Raw genomic sequence first — 18,962 nt, 5'->3', positions numbered from 1 at the left:
ACAAGGGGAGATTGGTTATTGAGACAGTCCACCAGAAAACTGAGCTCATACATATAATAATTGAATGTGATGGTATCGATGAGCAATATCTTGATCTTGGAACCCGAATATGGAGGCCTGCGCTGCATTGGTAGGACAAACGCTTGTACAAACTATCGGGCGAAAGGCGATTGGGCTCCATTTTTCGAGAATCTATAAACCCAGTCAATTTGGGAGATGAGAAAGAGCTTAGCCCGAGTGACATCATTCGCAAAGCCAAAGATACGAGACTCTACTTTGTGGTAACACTAGCCCCCGAAGGCCCCGACAATCAAGCATCGTGGGACCAATGAGGTCGATGACATATACTGCTGACCCGGGAAGTTTGTATCGGTAAAAGAAGACCAGTATGACAGCATGTCTTGGCGATAATGCAACCACGAAAATTAAAAGGGGCGAACCATAGTCAAGCCATTATTACTAATAACGACCTGTGGATAGAAGCTTGACAAATAATGAGATTTATCATATTGCTCCAATATTCGCCAGTGTTCAGACATAGAGTTGCGTTAACTGGGATTGTCATTTCTGCTTAATTTGGTTCCATTTCATGCAACATCAGACTCAAATACATGTGACTATGCCGACCTTTACTGAGAGCACCACCTGCCAGCTGACAGAAGCCGATGCGCAGACGATAGAGACCAGCGAACTTGCCGAGTCAAAAGAAGTGCTCAACTCCAGACTGAGAGACTTAGTGAATACTGCCCCAGTAATGCTGTTCATGAAGGGCGTGCCCAAGTGTCCCCTCTGTCGCTTTAACCGACGTATCGTTCGTATCTTGAACGAGCATGGCATTCGGTATAGTTCTTTCGATGTGCTGCAAGATGAGGTCGTTCGCCAGGGTATTAAAGAATATGCCGACTGGCCGACATTTCCCCAGTTATGGGTCAATGGTGAATTATTTGGCGGCTTGATATTGTAAGTACTCTCGCTCACAGGGACTATGTGATGCTGATGATGGCGATGAACAGGTAAAGGAAAAGTTTGCCGCCAATGCAGAGTTTTTGTGTGCATACAAAGTACCTGAAATGCAAGATGATGCTGCACAAAAGATAATTTAGTGGATGGATGGGTGGTCTGTTAGCAGAGTGAAACCACAACGGCGACGTGTTGAATGAGTACAAATTCTGCTTTATTATTGCTGCCCCCCTTATGTACAGTCTCTAAGCCAACAGTACTAGAACTTATCATCATCAATCCTCCAGGCTTACCGTACAGCGCACTAAATCCATCCCAAACCTCACCACTCCATGTCAGCATTATCAGCCTTGCAAGCCAGTCCATCACAAAACTCATCGTCCCCCTTTGTGACCTCGGAAGTCGACACATGTCGCCGAGCTGGCCAGATCTCCGCCTTCAAATCTTGTTCCTTTTTACGGTGCTCAGTCAAGATCTCTCTCACCGTGTTCTGGAAGTAGATCGGCGCGCTCTCCAAGTCCGGATGCAGCTCTCCGTTGGTGAAAACACCTGCTTCCAAGTTTTTCTGTACTGCATCACATAAATATTTATCTTCCCCGAGAACTCGCTTGAAGAATTGGTTGATCCTCTCGAATTCTTCGTCGGTGGCGTCTTTATGGCGATAGACTTCGTACTCCATTGAGCAAGTGCCGACTGATGTTGGGACGCATCGCATCATGTAGAAGAAATGTGGCCTGTGAAGAAGAAAAAGATTAGTTTACCTGTTAACCAAGCACACAAAGGACTGGCACTTACGAAACAGTCATGCAGGCGTTGGGGAAGTAATAGGTGCTGCAGATCTTGATATCGTCTTGCTCTTTTCCCTTCTTAGGTCGCGAGAAGTGCTGAATGTAGCCTGGCTTGGAGACGGTGTAGTAGAAGGTCAAGTCTGTAATGGCCTTGACATCTGGGTGTGCAACCTGGCAATGATAACATTCGTTGTAATTATCAGCGAGGGTTTTCCAGTTGTAGTTGCCCTGCATGCCCCAGACGTGATCAAAGTGATATTCAGAAAAGTCAAAATTTTTAAATCGTTCCTGACAATCAATGCCCTCAAAGTCGTCATCCCATTTAACTTCGGGCTCTGGGGACGCATCCAAGTTGACCCAGACGAATCCTAGTGCATCGATATGCACATGTACTGGGAAGAGGCTATGGTTCTCTTTGTTGAATGTTGGAACAGTGTCGAAGCGTGGTGCCTTGGCAAGTTTTCCGTTTATGCCGTAGGACCAGCCATGATACTTGCAAGAAAAGATCTTGGCATTTCCCTCCCCTTCTGTGACGATGGGAAAGGCTCTGTGCCTGCAGATGTTGTGAAAGCCATTGATGGTCACTCCATCCTTGTCCAAACACAGCACGAATGGGTAGCCAGCCTCTTCGAAGCGGAGAAAGTCCCCCGGCTTGGTGAAGCGTAATTTGTGCGTGGCAAGAAGCCATCGCTTTGAGAAAATGGCGCGTCGCTCAAGCTGATACATTTCATCCTGCCGATACCAGGATGCGGGGAGTGCTCGCGGTTCTTGGACATCTGGCTTGGTGGATAAAATTGCATCACCGTTCGCCTTGGTCATGGCCAGCACCGAACCGAGTTTTGAGAACATGATATTAACGACAAATTGTTAAAACTTGGTAAAGTTTGAGAGCAGGAAGTAGTGCAGCTTGCTTATAGCAATACAATGAATTAGATGTGACTGTAAATCGGACAGGAAGCTTTGGCCGTTCTCTTAACTTATCCAACCATCCCTCAACCATCTTCCCGCCGTCAACAAACGGGAGGCAGCACTCATTACCTGAGAGTTCAGACGGTCCGACCTCCCCGAGAGCTTCCATACCCTCCTATCATCCTTATCCTGTACCGGCATGATCGACTACGATAGGCCGTATCTTTGTTATGATTATACAATTGCATTGATTGGTCGGAATCTGTGAATGATAACTTCATCATGACTGTCGCATGACCCATCCATGCCTTGTTCGGGCCTCCGATGCTCTCCCCGCCCCGCTTGGTCGGTCTCGGGGAGGCTAAAGTTGCATTCCCCGACCACGTGCTGGGTTATCACTATCAGTCCAGACTCCAGCCCCCCTACCGACATGGGGATACGGGCTTAGAACACCGTCATGAAATCAACTCTTTCTACTCCGTAATTCGTTGAGGTAAACAGGACTGGGTCTGCGTGGGTCTTTTGATAACAAGTAGTAATCAATCGATGCATAACATCGCTCTCGCAGACGAGCTAAGACACCGGAAAATGCGATTTCTGTCCGCCGCACCCCATACCATGTCTGATTACCCCGCTCGACGAACCACGTCTAGAGTATTAGACTCATGCCAACTCGCAGATCAACGAATCAATGGCATGCAAGTACAAGTTAAACCTAGCTGTTAATTATATTTCTCGTTGTTGGCTAGATAAGAATGACAAGGCCAAAATGGGAACTAATGTATTGGTCCAAATTAATAATAAAAGACAGGTCATGCTCCACGTTCTTGTTTGAAGTTTCCATAAAATTGGCCATTTCTAGACCAGAGTAGCCTTCACAGACACCAACCATTTCCTCTCCACATCTTGCGTGATCATGTCAGATAAATCCAACACGGGCGGCCCAGTTACTATGTCTCACCCATCAGACAAACTCTCTGACCGAGAGCGCTATGCCGACCTACGTACCAGTGGCGATCGGCATGGCGAATCTCGCAGTTTTGAGATGGGAACTGAGGATGAGCAAATCTTCTCTATGCAGGAGATCGACCCAGTGCTTGATGCCAAGATGCGTCTCATCAACAAGGTCGAACCAGTTCCAATCCAAGTACACCATAATAATCCAAACTAATCCACCTGCTGTGTAGACCATGGATGAAATCGGCTGGACAAACATGCATCTCAAGCTGTTTTTCCTCAATGGCTTCGGTTACGCTGCTGACTCTCTCATCCTTGCCCTTCAAGCTGTGACTGCTGGTCAGGCTGCTCTGGAGTTCCGTCCTGCCTTCTCTTATGGTCTCTATGTGGCTGTGTATACAGGAATGCTGGTTGGTGTGCTATTTTGGGGACTAGGTAACCCAACATGACCCTTCTCGTATTGTGACAGGAATCTTATTTGCTGTTTAGGTGCCGATGTCATTGGCCGTCGTTATGCTTTCAACATTTCACTTTTTCTATCTTCCGTATTCGCCATTGCGGCCGGTGCGTCGCCTAATTGGATTGTCCTGGCTACTTTTGTTGCCCTAGCTGCGTAAGCAGGTTCCCCATCATCCAGGCTGCAACTTACTAACAGTGAGGAATAGATTCGGTGCTGGCGGGAACCTTGTTCTCGACACGACCGTCTTCCTCGAATTCCTTCCTGGCAACAAGCAATGGCTTGTTACGTTGATGGCCTGCTGGTGGGGCCTCGCATATGTCATTGTTGCAGCCTTTTGCTGGCCAATCTACTCGAATCCCAAGTACATCTGTGCGGATGCTGATACATGTACTAAAGATAACAACATGGTTAGTACAAGCACCTGATATACTATAACCCCAGTTCTTGAAACTGATCTGTATCGAAGTGCTGGCGATATGTCTGGTACGGCAATGGAGCTCTCGTGTTTGTGTGCAGCATTTTGCGAGTCACTGTGATTCGACTCAAAGAGACGCCCAAGTACCTTCTTGCCAAGGGAGAAGATGCTGCTGTGGTTGCTATCTACCAAGACATCGCAAAGAAATACAATCGGCCATGTAGTCTCACCGTCGAGGCACTTGAGTCTATGGGGACCATCGACTCCACTTATGGCAAGTCTAGATACAGCGTTGGTGAGTTTTGGGCACATATCCATGGATTGTTCGTCACAAGGAAGCTCGCCATCTCAACGATTCTGATCTGGATATCATGGCTTCTAATTGGTAACGTAATCCCTACCGTACATCATGATGGCGAAACTAATCTCTGCAGGCCTGGCCTATCCACTGTTTTATGTCTTTCTCCCTGATTACCTTGCTAGTCGCGGTGCCCAAACAGGAGAGTCAGGACCATACTACCAGTGGAGGAACTATATGCTCAGCAGCGTCACCGGTATCTTTGGGCCAGTGGCTGCTGGATTCATGTGTAATTCCAAGCTGCTTGGCCGCAAGTATACCATGGCGATTGGAGCTCTCGTCACAATGGCCTTTTTCTTTGCTTACACTGCCGTCAAGACTCCGGCTCAGAACGTTGCCTTGAGTTGTGTCATAGCCTTTACGCTGAATATCTACTATGGAACCTGTGAGTCACTGGCGCCTATATTGACAAGAGGAGACCTGCTGACACGAATCCTCCCCAGTATATGCGTACACTCCAGAGGTTTGTCAAATCAGCAACAGAGCTAGCTTTAGATGCATCGACTGACACGGCATAGGTACTACCATCAGCCCATCGCGCAACGGGCAACGGAATAGCTGTAGCAGGAAACCGAATCATGGGATTGGTCTCCTCGTTCGTAGCCGCTTACGGCAACACTGCGACGTCAGTACCAATCTATGTATGCGCTGTGCTCTACATCGTTATGGTAAGCTGTACCCCTGATAGTATTCCCTAGTATTTACAGCTAATCAATATTCAATAGGCTGTTATTGCTGTGATCTTACCATTTGAGCCTTATGGGAAGCGGTCTATGTAGGGAGAAATGATGATATGGTCTTGATTAGATCGATGGTTGCTCTGGATTGTCTTCTCTTATCAGGATAGTACCTGTGTTATCAGCCATCGCCCTAGACACTCCTTCTTGAATCCTTTCGATTATAATCTGTTATCTTCCTATATATTTGTTTGCGCCCAGGCATTGAGCTTCTCTGAGTAGCATGATTAGATGTGAATCAACGTTGTCCGTCAAATCCTCTTCGTCAGTGCATGTAAAAGTCCTTTTCTTCAATAACGCGCCAATTCTATCCGCTGAAAGGATGGATCCTGGAGGAGGGCTATGTGTATTAGTTGAGATGGTCTGAGTTGTGTACCTTGTGAGCGCCATCACAAGCAAACTATAATGCCAACGTAGAAAAGCACCTTCATCTTGCGATATGTTCGATGGATATGGGTGTTGCATTTTATCACGATAATATAAAGAAGTAAAATAGCTATCGAAATGATAATGGCCGTGTACATGTCAATGTTAAATCTTACTTCGAACAACTGACTGAATCGCAGGTATGACAAACTTGGAGAGATCCTCAGTTGTCTTTCCATCTATAGCCAGCTCTGCCATAACGCGACCGATAACAGGTGCAAATTTGAAGCCGTGAGCCGCTCCCAACGCAACCAAAATGTCCGGATACTGATCTAGTGCGCTCAGTATGAAGTGTCGGCCTGGGGTAATCGTATACTGGCATGTAACCGTACGAAGGATCTCAAGTTCCTCATCTTTGGTCACAAAGTCCTTCATAAATGCTGTCAACTCATCCAAGAGTTTTGGAGAGTGAATATATGACCTTTCCTCGGGGCTCATGCGGTTGTTTGACACGTCGCGGCCAGCCTTGATGGTAGGTTCGCCGAAAGTGGGAAATCCATAGAACGTCTTTCCGTCAACCACTCGAATCCACACAGGGAAGTACTCGGCGTTGAATAGAGTGGGTTCTTTGGGCTTGAAGTATGTGACCTGCTCTTGCATGACCTCAAGTGGAATCTGTGCACCGAGGGGAGCAAGCAGTTTGTTTGTCCAGGCATCTGTAGCCAGAATGATCTTGCGAGCCTGGAAATCGCCCTTTTCTGTCTTTATAATGACTCCTTCGTTCGTGATGGGTATAATTGCAGTGACTGGGGTATTTTCTTTGAGTATGGCTCCGTGAGCGCGAGCAACGAACTGCATCGCCGTCACTGATTTAGCCGCGTGCGCAATGCCAGTATCTGGAGTGTACACCGCATTCTCGTCGTCACCAATGTCGAGCTTCGGCCATCGCGTATTGACCTCTTTTGCACTCAGAAGCTCGTAGGGCACATTATTGGCATCAAGGCTTGCTGTGTAATCCGAGACCTTGAAACCGGATGTCCAGGTGCGATCATTCGCAAGCACAACGATGCCACCGGTAACAGTCAACAGCTTCAAACCGGCATCTTTCTCCAAGTCGGCCCAGTCTTTGTAGGCGGCTTTGGCAAGCGAGACGTATTCCGGAGCATCATATGCTGTGCGGACGATGCGCGACGTGTCGTGAGATGCACCTCGGACGTGGCCAAACTCAAACTGTTCAAAGCCCACCACCTTTGCTCCCTTTCGCGCCGCTTGCCAGGCTGCTGCGCTTCCAAGGGCACCAAGGCCAACTACGGCGACATCGAACTTTTCCATTGAGAGGTATTTGTTGTGGTTTGTGGTATTGTAAATTCTTTGATTCGACGTCTATTGCTGAAAGGCAATACTCAGAGGGAGCAAGTGATATTTTATGCCCTTATCAGTGCAGAGTGTTGATTGAAACCTGTGTACTCTGTAGTTGGCAATTCGTCGGATCGATAAGGCCGACTATGACCGCTGAGGGGTCCATGCAAGCTACAGGCCGACGGTCGGGGAGCATGCTCCCCGACCGACTCCAACGGCTTCCTATTGGTGAATGGGACGGGCGGGCTCTGCCGGCAGTGTATTGGCTTACATGGAAAGACTCCGCGAGGCTATTTCGCCAACTTGTGTAGATGCTTTTGAGCCGGGCGATTGGATCTGGGTTGTACAAGGCGTTGCTATATCCTTGGACTTTCGGAGGAGTAGTTCCAGCCGAGACTGCTTTCAACTTCTTGATAATTGTTTTTTGACACGGGTGGATTAATGGTCGAGCGTTGTAGAGTTCTAGGACTAAAGGCCAAAGTCTATGGCACTACCGATGTCGGTGGACAGGTCAATCGCACCATACTGGTGGAATGCCATAAGAATATCCGTAACCCAAGTAATGGCCTCTGCTGTTTGAAGAGAAGGATCGCGGTTAGCATGAATATGCCACGGATGATCTCCTATGCCCAAGAGTGGCTTTTGACTGTAGCCGCTTAACAGTATGATCAATGGACTCTATCACTGGCTGACTGAAAATGAAACATACAAATAAGCAAGCCAAAACCAGCTGCGGATTAAGTTCGGTCCAAATCATTGCCTGATTAACGAATGATGCACCGTTAAGTCACAGCCTCATCCTTTCTTCGTTGTCACCACAGCTCGTGAAGCCACATCTCCCCAGACACACATGTCAGGTACCATGGATGGGTTGGATCAGATACTACAGGTTATTCGAAATGCTGGCCTTCGGCATCCAGACGATCAACTGCTCGAATGCTTCTTGCAAGAGTCTATAGACCCATCAGCTACAGCGCGTTACATGCTTCAAAGATGTTCCACGGGAAGCGATGACCTTGACTTGATGCCGCTACTCTCAGATTGGAAGCGTCTAGTCAATTTCTGTACGTACCGTATCTTAGGGATTGATTGCATTAACCCGCTGATAACGACAGTCTCGTGCAAGACTACTCCACAACAAGCGCCCGATAGCTCCGTGGTGGCCAACATCATGAAGAGGGACGGAGATAAGTGTTGCGCCACCGGCCTGAAAGGATCTCTACTTGATCCACTACTCGTCTCTCCCATTCTCCGAACATCGAAACCAATCGCCAATAGGAGGTTTTGTTCTTATTGTTCCGGTTGACTTACGGATAATCAATCTTTTTACGAACTGCTAAGTATATTTCTCGGTCCTGAAATGCAGCAGCGACTACTCTCCAGCAGACTCTATCGGAACAATCCAGGAGACTATTGGCTCGTTCGCAAATCTGCTGCAGCGGCTGTATCGCAAGGGTATTTCCAGTTCATGTTGAAGAAAGGCTGCCAGGTGAAAGTGCCGTTGACATTTCAAAAGTATTCTTGCTGATAAGCATCTACTATTCTGTAGCCGCAATCAGAATTGGAGGTCCATCATGGCCCTCAATTGTCGACAAGGTGCCAGTCCTTCGGCTTGCGTCTTTTGTAAACCACTCAAACACCCCGGATTTATCATTGCTACAAATCTTATCCCGACTTTCGAAGCCAATGCGCTGGCTCTTGATATCATATGAAATTACTTCTAAAGAGAAAACTGTATCCAAGCGACTACAACCAACTATCAACATACCGCTCTCTTCAGTTATGCGCCGTGTATCGGAGCATGCGGTTTCAGCCTTGATAACGGCATGGTCTTTAGTACCGGCCACTTTCCGTGTGCAAGCTTACCGCGTGTTGTCGCTTCTAGGGGCATACATATATGAGCCTTCCATTAGCAGGAAAGTTCAACGACTTCCATTCGGCATGTATCTCAAAGTTTTGGACCCAGAAGAGCACGAGGTGTTGGCAAATGAGCACGGCGCTTTACAGCTGGCACGACGCTATACTCACATTCCTCTACCTCGCCTGTTAGATCTTGTAACAAATGGTGGCCATTCTTATCTGCTTACCTCCCAAATTCCGGGCCTACGTCTGGGGATGTGTATTGACGCGATGAGTGACAGAGAGGTGAACTCGCTGGTTTACAACTTGCAGAAGTGCATAAGAGAGCTGCGAGAAATACCAAAAGATGTTGCTCCTGACTATATGATCACCAATGCAGTCGGAAAGGCCTGTTTTGACTACCGCATCATCGCAGGGTCAGACTACGATGAGGAGCGGGGAGATCTTGCTGGCCCCTTTGTCGACGAGACCGAGTTCAACAAGGAACTCCCAGATGGTGCATTGCCTGATGTGGCTCATCGCATCGGACATAGGATTTTCTTTTCACATGCAGATTTAAATATGCGGAATGTTCTCATACATAACGGCAGGCTATCGGGAATTGTTGATTGGGAAAACTCGGGATGGTATCCTGAGTGTTGGGACTATACTAATGCGTATTTTACTACAAAGCTTCATAAGCGGTGGCTAGGAATTATGGATAGGGTGTTTAAGCCTCTTGGGGACTATAAGAGCGAATTGGCAATCGAGCGCCAGATTTTAGAATACTGCTATTAAGCTTAGGATCAATACTCTTTATATCTTGATTGATTTTACTCGACCGACTCCAACGACTTCCTCCCCATGGGTAAAAAGAACGAGCTTTACTTGTACTATATCGGCTTGGCTAGAAAGAACTCCCTCAAGCTTAGTAGGAAGCGTTATTAGTAAATCACTTATAGCCTACCTTGTTGTTTCAATAAGCTTTAATTAGACTGTATATCACAAGGTGTCGTTATCATTAGTATAATAAGAAGCTGCAGGAACGAGGTACTTCAGGAACCGAGCTTTGCACTGAGGCGAAGAAACATACTACGGGAGAGCGAGGCGATAGTGCAAGCTCCTTATACTGGGAAAGTAATATCGTATTGTCATTCATTATCTGTGTTCGCAGCCTAAAGCTTAACCTCATGGGCAGCAGTTAACCATACTTGCGACACACAATGTAATAGAATATTATTGCAAGAAAGTCGGAGACCATGAGGAAAGCCATAGGAGGCCTCCTCTCAAGTGTTCAAGCAACTTGCACATTTCTCGGAGGTGACGAAAGTGTACAGCGGCAGATGCAAGAGTCGGCTCTGTGTTCCGGACAAACGATGACCCTGGAATGACTGAGAACCAGCACCGTTTGACAGTAGGGAACAGACGTCATAATATAACATGTTGGTGGCATCAATTAAAGTGTGTGTCTGCTGGAACAGAATCTAGACCTTAATTCAGAGACTTCCACCTACTGGCTACTGCAAAAGAGGAATGCTATAAAAGGCTTGATTGATCTAAGGTCGAGACTAATGAATAAGCATAAATGTCTTATATTTTAGACAGTGGCTCAAAGGGGCGCTTCTGGTTCCTTCAGCTGCTCTTGGCATCGCCAATCAGAAGCTGAAGCAAGCACAGTGTGGCATAGTTCTCTCAACAGACTTCCGTAACAATACGGAGCTGAAAGTCGGGAGAGTCTCGGAAAGACAAACGTTATCGGAAGGTATTTTTAATGTTGCCCATGATAAACGATGCCAACAGGCACTTCCCTTCACTCCACGTGCATTTATCCTCCAAGTCTGCCAGGCCCATTGCCCTCAATATTAGTCTTGCGTAAAAGGTCTTGCAGTCACCATTATGCTAGTGCAATCGCTATTCTTCTGCAGGTTAATAGGGTGAGCAAGGCCTCGACTCGCTTAAAACACAGGATGTGACAGAACATCAAGCCACTAACCCAGATATCACATTCCTTGTCGCTGCAGGGAGGTCTGTGGCTGGCTGACTGACTGTAATGCAGGGCAGTTCAGCCTTTCGCGCCACTGCCAACACGATGTTGCTCAAGGCATATTTGTTGATCCGCATCAATCGCACCTCTTTTCACTATATATACCTCTTGTATCTCCAGGTAAATGACAGAGAGCCCTCACAAACAACTGCCTTTATAACATTTCACCTTTCTTGGTTCTTCTCATTTCCACTTATTTCACCTTTACGATGGTCAAAGACTATGGCGTCTGGCGTGCGAAGCCTGTCAGCTATACCTTTGAGGACAGAGTCGCTGATCCACATTCCCCTCACCTCTCGCTCTACTTCGATGATGGTCAAGGTGCAGAAGGCCGAGCTGCCATCAACATAAAGTCAGGAAACAAAGAAGAGTCCCGCCTTGCCTACTGGACAGTTCCTAACTTTACCCATGGTGTCACCGCTAAACTAGCTCAACTGAGTAATGGCTTCCAACCTCTTGCTGGCGCCTCGGAGCAGAGACTTGATGGTCTTGCACTAGACTATATCCGCAGCAACCTCTTCAACCGCGCCGTTGGCCGCATCCTCCCTCATGATGTTGATGGGGCAGACAATGACATCCTCGATCAGTTGAGGCCTATCATCGACAGGGCCATCTCAACTAAGGCTACAGTTTACATCTATGGCTCAGAGTTCAACGACGGCAAGGGTATACACAATGTCCACATGAATCAGGGAAATTCCGGGCGTTGGCTCAAAGACAATGGAGTCTTCCAGGACGGCGGTCTAATCTTTCAGTTTGAAGATCACTGGGAGGCTGTATTCATTGGCTTTGCCTCTCAAGCTGTGCATACTGAGGACGGTCCCAAACGTGCTGGCTACCCACTGCCCGACCAGGACTTCATGACTTGGGCGAACCTTCTTGCCCCCGAGCTGTCTGATGACGACAAAGAGAAAGTCGACATTGAAGATTCGCCCGTGTTCATTGTCCAGGCTCTCGTCAACCCACCTGGTCCTGATCAGCAGCCAGGTACTGCCCCAGAGACGATCAGTCTCAAGAACAGAACCGGGGCTGAGATCGATCTCAGTGGGTGGAAGATTCGTATCAAGACCGGAGACACTCAAATTCTGCCGTCGGGCTCGCGTATTGGTCCTGCAGACACTAAGACTATTGAAACTAGCGTCCCGCTTTCCAACAATGGTGGTACTATCACTCTTCTCAACGCGAAGGGATTCAAGGTACACGGTGTTAGCTATACAAGGGCTGAAGCAAACGGCGCTGTAATTGTTTTCTAGTAGTTATCAGACGGCCTTGCATGATAGCGTATCGCCCAAGTAGCTTTAGTGCTAGTCGTCTATCTAATTATTTCCGTGAGAAATGCCTCGCATACCTGACGATCAAACTTAGAGAGGCATCCCTCAATAGGAGGCACTGAAAGTTATAGCCGCAAATGATATGAGTAATAAACCTCGTTCTAGCACCAGTGGAGTCTGATTGACGCTTATCAGTACGTCTAAATGATGATGGTACTTAAAATACCGATTTATTGTTATTTGAAACATTAGTCACAATGACCTTAATTGTTAGATGACGCAGAGCGGACGTTTTTTAAAGTCCGCCCATAAGCTTCAACTAGAACTTATCGACCGCGCGGCGGGCGCTAGACAGTCTTCCGCTGCTAAGCCTCAACGCTTACTCGGTACCATCAGCTTCCTCTTACATTTTCCTGGTAATTTGATATCAAGGTTTGACTTCTCGTATCCGCTAGGAATCTATAAAAGAAATATATCTCTGACCGTGGATTGAAGGAAATAGCAAACAACAATAATCGTATCTCGAAACTCACATCCAATTATCAACTTGTTTCAATATCTAGAATGAAGTTACTCGCTCTCTCGTTAGCTATGGTGGCATTTGCGGCCTCGAAGACGGTTCCTTTGCACCCTCCGACTGCTGACAGTCTTATCAGTCAAGCTTTGGCCGCGCTTGGCGGCGAGAAGGCAATTGCTGGGATCGAAGGAATCACCTATCACTCTCCAAAGTACGTCCGTTAGCTGCATCCGTCAGTTGAGTAGCTTACCAAGTATTTCCAGTGTCTATCATTCACGCAGTCTTATGCAGAGCTACAACTTGTACAAAGCAGACACGGCTGTCGCGATATCCGGCTCCCAGAATGTATCCTTCAGCTATGCCTCGGATCAGTTGATTCAGCGAATCGACCGTACCTTCAAGCCCAGTGGTACGTAATGCTATGTCATTTTATGGCAATGTGATATACTTACACCGCGCTAGAATACTGGTATTGGACATCTGCGAGACTCGATGAGTTTGACTACTCTCTTGTTGTTCACGGCGGCAAAGATGGATTTGCTTGCTACGTTCATGGAAACAATCAGATCTGGCTTCCTGCAAATCTAACATCCGGATACGTCGATGGTGACTTTCGCCTTCTGTTTCTGCCCTAGGAGTCAAGCGATGACTGATTCACTCTTATAGCTGCCCTTGCAGAATTTCTCGTCCGGCAAGGAAATGTCTTTTCGCCAAAACTCTTATTAGAGGTAAGCATTATATAATCTTTTTGTAATTTTCAGCTACAAAATTTGCTAACATACCTAGATGAAAGCTCATCAAGGTGTCAAGGCTATTGAGATTTTCATCAATGGAATCAAAACACCAGCTGGTAGGTTCCCAATTGGGATTATCACTACCCTGATCTAACTTGAAAAGTCTATGACCCTGTTCTCGAAATCACTATCATCTTCGATGTTTCTAGTCATCTTCTTCACATAATTCGCACAGAAGAAAACCACATGATCTATGGACCTTCTACAAATGACCTTTACCTTTCTCAATACAAAGCCATCGAGGGCATCAAATTTCCTCACACGTTCCAGACCGTCTATAACTCAACTACACAGAAACTAGATGCAACACTCGAGGAGGTCATTGTCGAGGAAATCACTATTAATCCCAGGTTTCCCAAAGACTGCTTCAATGGCTTATCGGAGGGGAACGGATTCTTCCCCAAAGAGGCGCCAAAGAAGACTGAGGGTCTCAGTCATGCGCACATTCTCGAATTCAGTAGCAATATGCTCTGGTCTGGTCCTGGGTCCGGCATCAGCAACAACTCGGTCGACAGTATCAAGCACAAAAACATCCCCGGTTTACCCAACGCTCATTGGATTATCGTCAATGACGACTTCTTAGGAGTTAAGCAGTTCGTGGTCGAGTTCGAAGACCGTGTTATCGTTGGCGATGCACCTCGCCAGTGGACCAAGCAAGTGATCGAATGGATCGACAAGAACATTGCCAAGCCTACCAAATACCTTTGGGTTAGGCTCCCGTGATTGAACATGATCTGAATTTTGGTGATGATAAACTGACACTTCTGTGATAGCCTACTCACCATGACCAAGATCACAGCGGAGGAGCTGCTGAGTATGTTAAAATCGGGGCCAAGTTGATCGTCCCGGAAATCGCAGCGAGCTACTGGTCCAGCATTCCCGGTGCCGAGCTCATCACCTTCAAGTTTGTGTCCAGCCTCGATCGATTGGGCAATACTCTCTAAACTTCTACTAGTGAAACGTACCCCTACATACACAGCGATAGCAAGCACCAAGCCTGGTTCATCTGCGAAGACCAAGCCACCCACTCTGTCGACTGGTCATATGCATTTGTCACTGACAAGTGCCCTACAAATAAGTCAGGCATTGCGGTCATTGAGGCAGACGCGTGGCACCCTGGCATGCCTGATGCCAACAATGACAGGTGGGAAATGCGAGAGTGGCTCGGTCAGCTTGATAAAGATGGTCTGCCCGAGAGCGCCTAGTAAGTGCTTCCTATTACTTTATACACAAATGAAGGCAAGGACTGACGAGATTCTAGCGTCATTCCAACCCATGGCCAGATCAGTCAAGTCTCGGAATTCATTGAGCATACTAACTATGTATACCCCCCAAAGACTATTGGTGACTGGAAAAATGGAGGAGCACTGTGCAAGGTGTGATTGGACCACGGCCCCAAGGTCATATAATGGTGTATAGTTGATACGTTGTAGTGAGGCATCAGCTGGATATCACGGTAGACCCAGCTAATTGGCGATATAAAGGTAGATTCTTGTTGACATTCTATGTTTTGCAGTCTTTGGACAATCTGCATCCTTGGACGTATTGCTAGCTTAGGGAGACCTTTTGTATAACTTTGGGATTATTATTAAATTGCCAGCAAATTATCTTGCTCTAGCATACCCAGTTAGTCAAGTTTTACCACTGACTTTACATAAATGAGTTGTTTATACGATAAGAATATTGTCATGGTGCGAAGTCACCAGACGGGGGCTTTATTTAGATTTATACAAGCTCAGGCTTTTTATCTGTGACTCACTGAGCCTTGGAGTCAAATCTGCAATCAAAAAGGCTTACTGCTATTATAACAAAAGAAAAATACTAATAGTAAATAGGACATTTACTCCTAGATAGTATAGTGAATTACTCCTGAATTTTCCGTTAGCAATCTATTAGCGTAATAATACTAAGTTTAAGCTTCTTAATCAGTGTACTCGTGATCTCTCTTTGTTTATATTTATTATATTATATACTTAGCTATGTCACATACTATACAGATGGTGATCGTTCTCTGAACTTTGGGATAGGAAACCCAAGCTGCTCATTGATTCGAATAACCTCCTCAAGCGCTTCAGGATAGTCAAGATCCGACTTTGCCTGTCTGTCTATGAGTCTTTGCTGCTCAATTGTGATTGGCTTCCTCTCCCATATATCGCGAAAGATCTCATCATGAGTGAGGGCGTATTCCGGGTCCACACGAACGCGGTTCCGTGTATGACCCAAAATAGGGAGCGGGTTGGGATTGGGAGGAGGACAGTCTGTTCCTGAGAGTAGGAATGCAAATAGTGCCTCTTGTTGATCATCTCGAAGCTGGTAAACGCGATAAGTCTGTTTATGACGACAGGAATGAAAGTAGATGTTGGGCAATGGCGTATCTGACGACCTTTCTGTCCGACGGTCAAAGATTGCTACGCCTCCGAGGATACGATCCTCAGCCCAATACCCAACAATGTCAGCAACTCCATTGGGGTAGATGTCTGCATCGAGATAGGCGTGGTGACTGAAGAGGGTCGGCCGTGGCGGTACATCAACAAGGCCTTCAAGCTCAGAGGCTGGTATCCTCCAGTTGGTAACGTATTCAATGTCTGTCTTTCCTCCGTTGTGTAGTTGGAAGTCAAGCTGAAATAACAGAACGGCAATTTCATGAAGAGCTACTGCTACTAGCTCCACTAGACGTGTCTTGAAAGCTCTAGACCCAATCTCGGCATGTTGATATTTCTCAATGGTCTAGAACAGTGAGCAGCAATCCGACTAAGAGTATTAGAGACATGACTTACCGTTGGATCAAAAGTCAGAATGTCAGAGTTCCACTGCTGATAATAGTCTTGGGCCTTTTCAAGAGCCCCGGCACATAGTTCATCATGGCATGAGTCGATAGGATGTTCACCAAAGACATGAGGGAAACGGCGCTCAAAACACACATCTCCAGTGGGCAACCCATCCATGATTTGAGCATAAGTGATATGCGCAAGTTCAGTAGCCAAGGCATTTTTTATTGCTCCATCTAGAACATGGCGATGGCACTCTGACCGGATATCTCGAAATGGGATACGTAGCCTATATTGGGCCATCGCCTTTTCTTTCAGCGTCTCGGTTAGAATGTTTAGTTCTTCTGGGTCCATAGCGAAGTAATGAGAGAGTATGGATTCAGAGAAGATTGAAAAAAGATTGAGGAGGAGCATAAAAAGTGGACGAGTTGGGCGTGTTAGTGTATTATAGGCGGGGTTATGGCTGCCTAATGCCTCAGGCCCCGTTTCAAAATGTTACCTCTTTAAATTATCCTGATAAAGGTCTTAGATATAGATGCCCTATTGTTTTTTAGTATTTTAACATACTTAACTTACTGTCCCTACGCTGGCCGCTTGGACCTTTCTGCCCTTAAAGATTCCCTAATGACCACAAGTCTAGCTTGTGATCGTGGAACCACGTCAAAATCAAAGTGTTCCGTCGTTGTGTTAAAAGTTTTGGTGTATTCATAAAGAGGCACCGGTAGTGCCACCCCATCCGCGTCTCTCTTCCTGATGATGCTACTAGCCCGAGCGATCCGAGCCGTCAAGATGTTCAGAGATCGCTCGGCGATGTTCTGGCCTGGACAGATACGTCGTCCGAATCCGAAACAGCTATAGTTCTGCAGGTTGGGGAGCTTGGACAATGTCTCTCTGTAGGTGGTTGGGAATTTTGGATCTAACCATCTGTCAGGCCTGAAATTGTCTGGGTCTGGGTACAGTGCTGGGTCTCGGTGGATTGCCATGCATCACGATGAGATTAGCATATGTCATGAAGCAGAGTTGGGATACGACCTACCATTGATTAGGATGTAATATCGTCCCCTTCTTGAAGATAAACCCTTCGTACACGTCGTCCTTGGTCAGCTGGTGAGGAAACCCACCTGCTGTGACAGGGCGCCCCCGCAGCACCTCCTTGATAACAGCACGCACCGTCGGAAGGTTCGGCAGATCCTCGAAGTCGGGCATGCACTTGCTCATCGAGCTCGCCCTGTATCTTCCTCTGCCACTCTGTGAAATGACACATGGCGAGACAGTACGACATCATGGTCGCCGCCGTGGTGCCGCTTCCAGCCTCGAACAAGGTGCCGATCACGTACGCCCCCTCGTCATCCGAGAGCTGATAGCTGTCCTTGTTCTCGAGGAACGTTCGTGTGAATGACTGGGCGCCAGAGCCCTTCTGCAATCCGCGACGCACGTCAGACTGAAGCTCTCTAAAAAGACTCAGTTCTTCCTCGTGTAGTCTTCGTCCCTCTTTCTTGAAGGGGGCTACCACTTCCGGCAAGCTGTTAAGGACTGGCATCGAATCCACCAAATAGGCTCCAGGTGATGCGACACGTTCTAGGTTATGGACAACTTGGATAATTCGCTTGACAGCGGGCTCATCGCATGTCTCTATCCACTTGCCGAACCCAATGCGGAAAACAACTCCCGAGGCGTACCGCTCGAACCACTTTTCATAGCTGGCAGGTGTCTCGAGAAGCGACACGAGCAGCTTCTTGGACTCATAGTCCTGGACGGGTTGGTGAGAGTCAGCTGCCGCCAGCATGGTCAACTGATGCATCAACTTCCGGCCTCGACGCCATCGATCTGCATGTCAAGCTCTACGTTAGCCGCAGAGCTTTCTTCTTCTTAAGAGCTGTTGACCTCACCATTGTATGAAAGAAGTAATGGCCTCATCTCACCTGAGACGATCCCAGATGCCATAGGGAGGAACTCCCGCGAAGAATAATAACTGCCTTGCTCGCGCAGAAGATCATTGGCAATCTTCTCGGTCGACAAGACGACATGCTGCCGCCCAGCGAGATTGAGACGGAAGATAGGGCCGTACGTGTCGGCTCATTCTTTGAACTTCAGCCAAGAGTGGTATTGGGGGATATCAAAGAGGTTCCCGGCCAACGGTTTACCTTGAGCATCATGGTCAGTCAAACTTGGCTTGTGGAAAGACAGTGCCGAGTGTATTGCAAGTGGGAGTGTTGGGAGTAATCGTGTTTGTGCACTTGACATACCTGGTGGGCCGGGCAAAGGCTTCCCGCCGCCTGTGGCATTGGATGATGAAACCAACAACACACGTGCCAGCCAAACTATGGCTATAATGACTGCTGACCACGCAAGAAGCATCTTATTTCTACTCCTGCCAGGAAGTAGTAATTGGATGGACAATGACAGATGGCAAAGATCAG

The 18,962-nt window shown here is 47.2% G+C and overlaps 8 protein-coding genes across 8 annotated transcripts; 4 read left to right on the top strand and 4 right to left on the bottom strand.

Moving 5' to 3' along the window:
- Positions 1–1,282: 1,282 nt before the first annotated feature.
- On the bottom strand, positions 1,283–2,597 carry FSUBG_9285 (cytochrome P450 monooxygenase oxidoreductase; the record flags this gene model as incomplete). Its single annotated transcript, XM_036687781.1, has 2 exons — positions 1,283–1,694; positions 1,756–2,597. The coding sequence occupies 2 exons, from the start codon at positions 2,595–2,597 to the stop codon at positions 1,283–1,285; spliced, it is 1,254 nt and encodes a 417-aa protein (XP_036535234.1).
- Positions 2,598–3,573: 976 nt separating this feature from the next.
- FSUBG_9284 (synaptic vesicle transporter SV2) lies at positions 3,574–5,626 on the top strand (the record flags this gene model as incomplete). The annotated part of the gene is made up of 9 exons (XM_036687780.1): positions 3,574–3,804; positions 3,845–4,049; positions 4,104–4,227; positions 4,280–4,481; positions 4,541–4,874; positions 4,924–5,232; positions 5,291–5,310; positions 5,366–5,515; positions 5,573–5,626. The coding sequence occupies 9 exons, from the start codon at positions 3,574–3,576 to the stop codon at positions 5,624–5,626; spliced, it is 1,629 nt and encodes a 542-aa protein (XP_036535233.1).
- A 489-nt stretch (positions 5,627–6,115) lies between these two features.
- FSUBG_9283 (sarcosine oxidase) lies at positions 6,116–7,282 on the bottom strand (the record flags this gene model as incomplete). The annotated part of the gene is made up of 1 exon (XM_036687779.1): positions 6,116–7,282. The coding sequence occupies one exon, from the start codon at positions 7,280–7,282 to the stop codon at positions 6,116–6,118; it is 1,167 nt and encodes a 388-aa protein (XP_036535232.1).
- A 1,968-nt stretch (positions 7,283–9,250) lies between these two features.
- FSUBG_9282 (kinase-like domain protein) lies at positions 9,251–9,946 on the top strand (the record flags this gene model as incomplete). The annotated part of the gene is made up of 1 exon (XM_036687778.1): positions 9,251–9,946. The coding sequence occupies one exon, from the start codon at positions 9,251–9,253 to the stop codon at positions 9,944–9,946; it is 696 nt and encodes a 231-aa protein (XP_036535231.1).
- A 1,455-nt stretch (positions 9,947–11,401) lies between these two features.
- Positions 11,402–12,445, top strand: FSUBG_9281 (yukJ; the record flags this gene model as incomplete). The annotated part of the gene is made up of 1 exon (XM_036687777.1): positions 11,402–12,445. One exon carries the CDS (start codon positions 11,402–11,404, stop codon positions 12,443–12,445), a length of 1,044 nt encoding a protein of 347 aa, XP_036535230.1.
- A 582-nt stretch (positions 12,446–13,027) lies between these two features.
- FSUBG_9280 (uncharacterized protein) lies at positions 13,028–15,156 on the top strand (the record flags this gene model as incomplete). The annotated part of the gene is made up of 9 exons (XM_036687776.1): positions 13,028–13,191; positions 13,262–13,389; positions 13,443–13,586; positions 13,647–13,708; positions 13,767–13,830; positions 13,878–14,482; positions 14,548–14,678; positions 14,730–14,978; positions 15,036–15,156. The coding sequence occupies 9 exons, from the start codon at positions 13,028–13,030 to the stop codon at positions 15,154–15,156; spliced, it is 1,668 nt and encodes a 555-aa protein (XP_036535229.1).
- A 607-nt stretch (positions 15,157–15,763) lies between these two features.
- FSUBG_9279 (uncharacterized protein) lies at positions 15,764–16,896 on the bottom strand (the record flags this gene model as incomplete). The annotated part of the gene is made up of 2 exons (XM_036687774.1): positions 15,764–16,501; positions 16,552–16,896. The coding sequence occupies 2 exons, from the start codon at positions 16,894–16,896 to the stop codon at positions 15,764–15,766; spliced, it is 1,083 nt and encodes a 360-aa protein (XP_036535228.1).
- A 688-nt stretch (positions 16,897–17,584) lies between these two features.
- On the bottom strand, positions 17,585–18,328 carry FSUBG_9278 (cytochrome p450; the record flags this gene model as incomplete). The annotated part of the gene is made up of 1 exon (XM_036687773.1): positions 17,585–18,328. One exon carries the CDS (start codon positions 18,326–18,328, stop codon positions 17,585–17,587), a length of 744 nt encoding a protein of 247 aa, XP_036535227.1.
- Between the last annotated feature and the right edge of the window lie 634 nt (positions 18,329–18,962).

The sequence above is a fragment of the Fusarium subglutinans genome (assembly GCF_013396075.1).
Source record: "Fusarium subglutinans strain NRRL 66333 chromosome Unknown NRRL66333_c0000140, whole genome shotgun sequence".
In the NCBI taxonomy this organism is placed as follows: Eukaryota; Fungi; Ascomycota; class Sordariomycetes; order Hypocreales; family Nectriaceae; genus Fusarium; species Fusarium subglutinans.
Note: the sequence above shows the minus strand (reverse complement) of the source record. Positions and strands in the feature narration are given on the sequence as shown.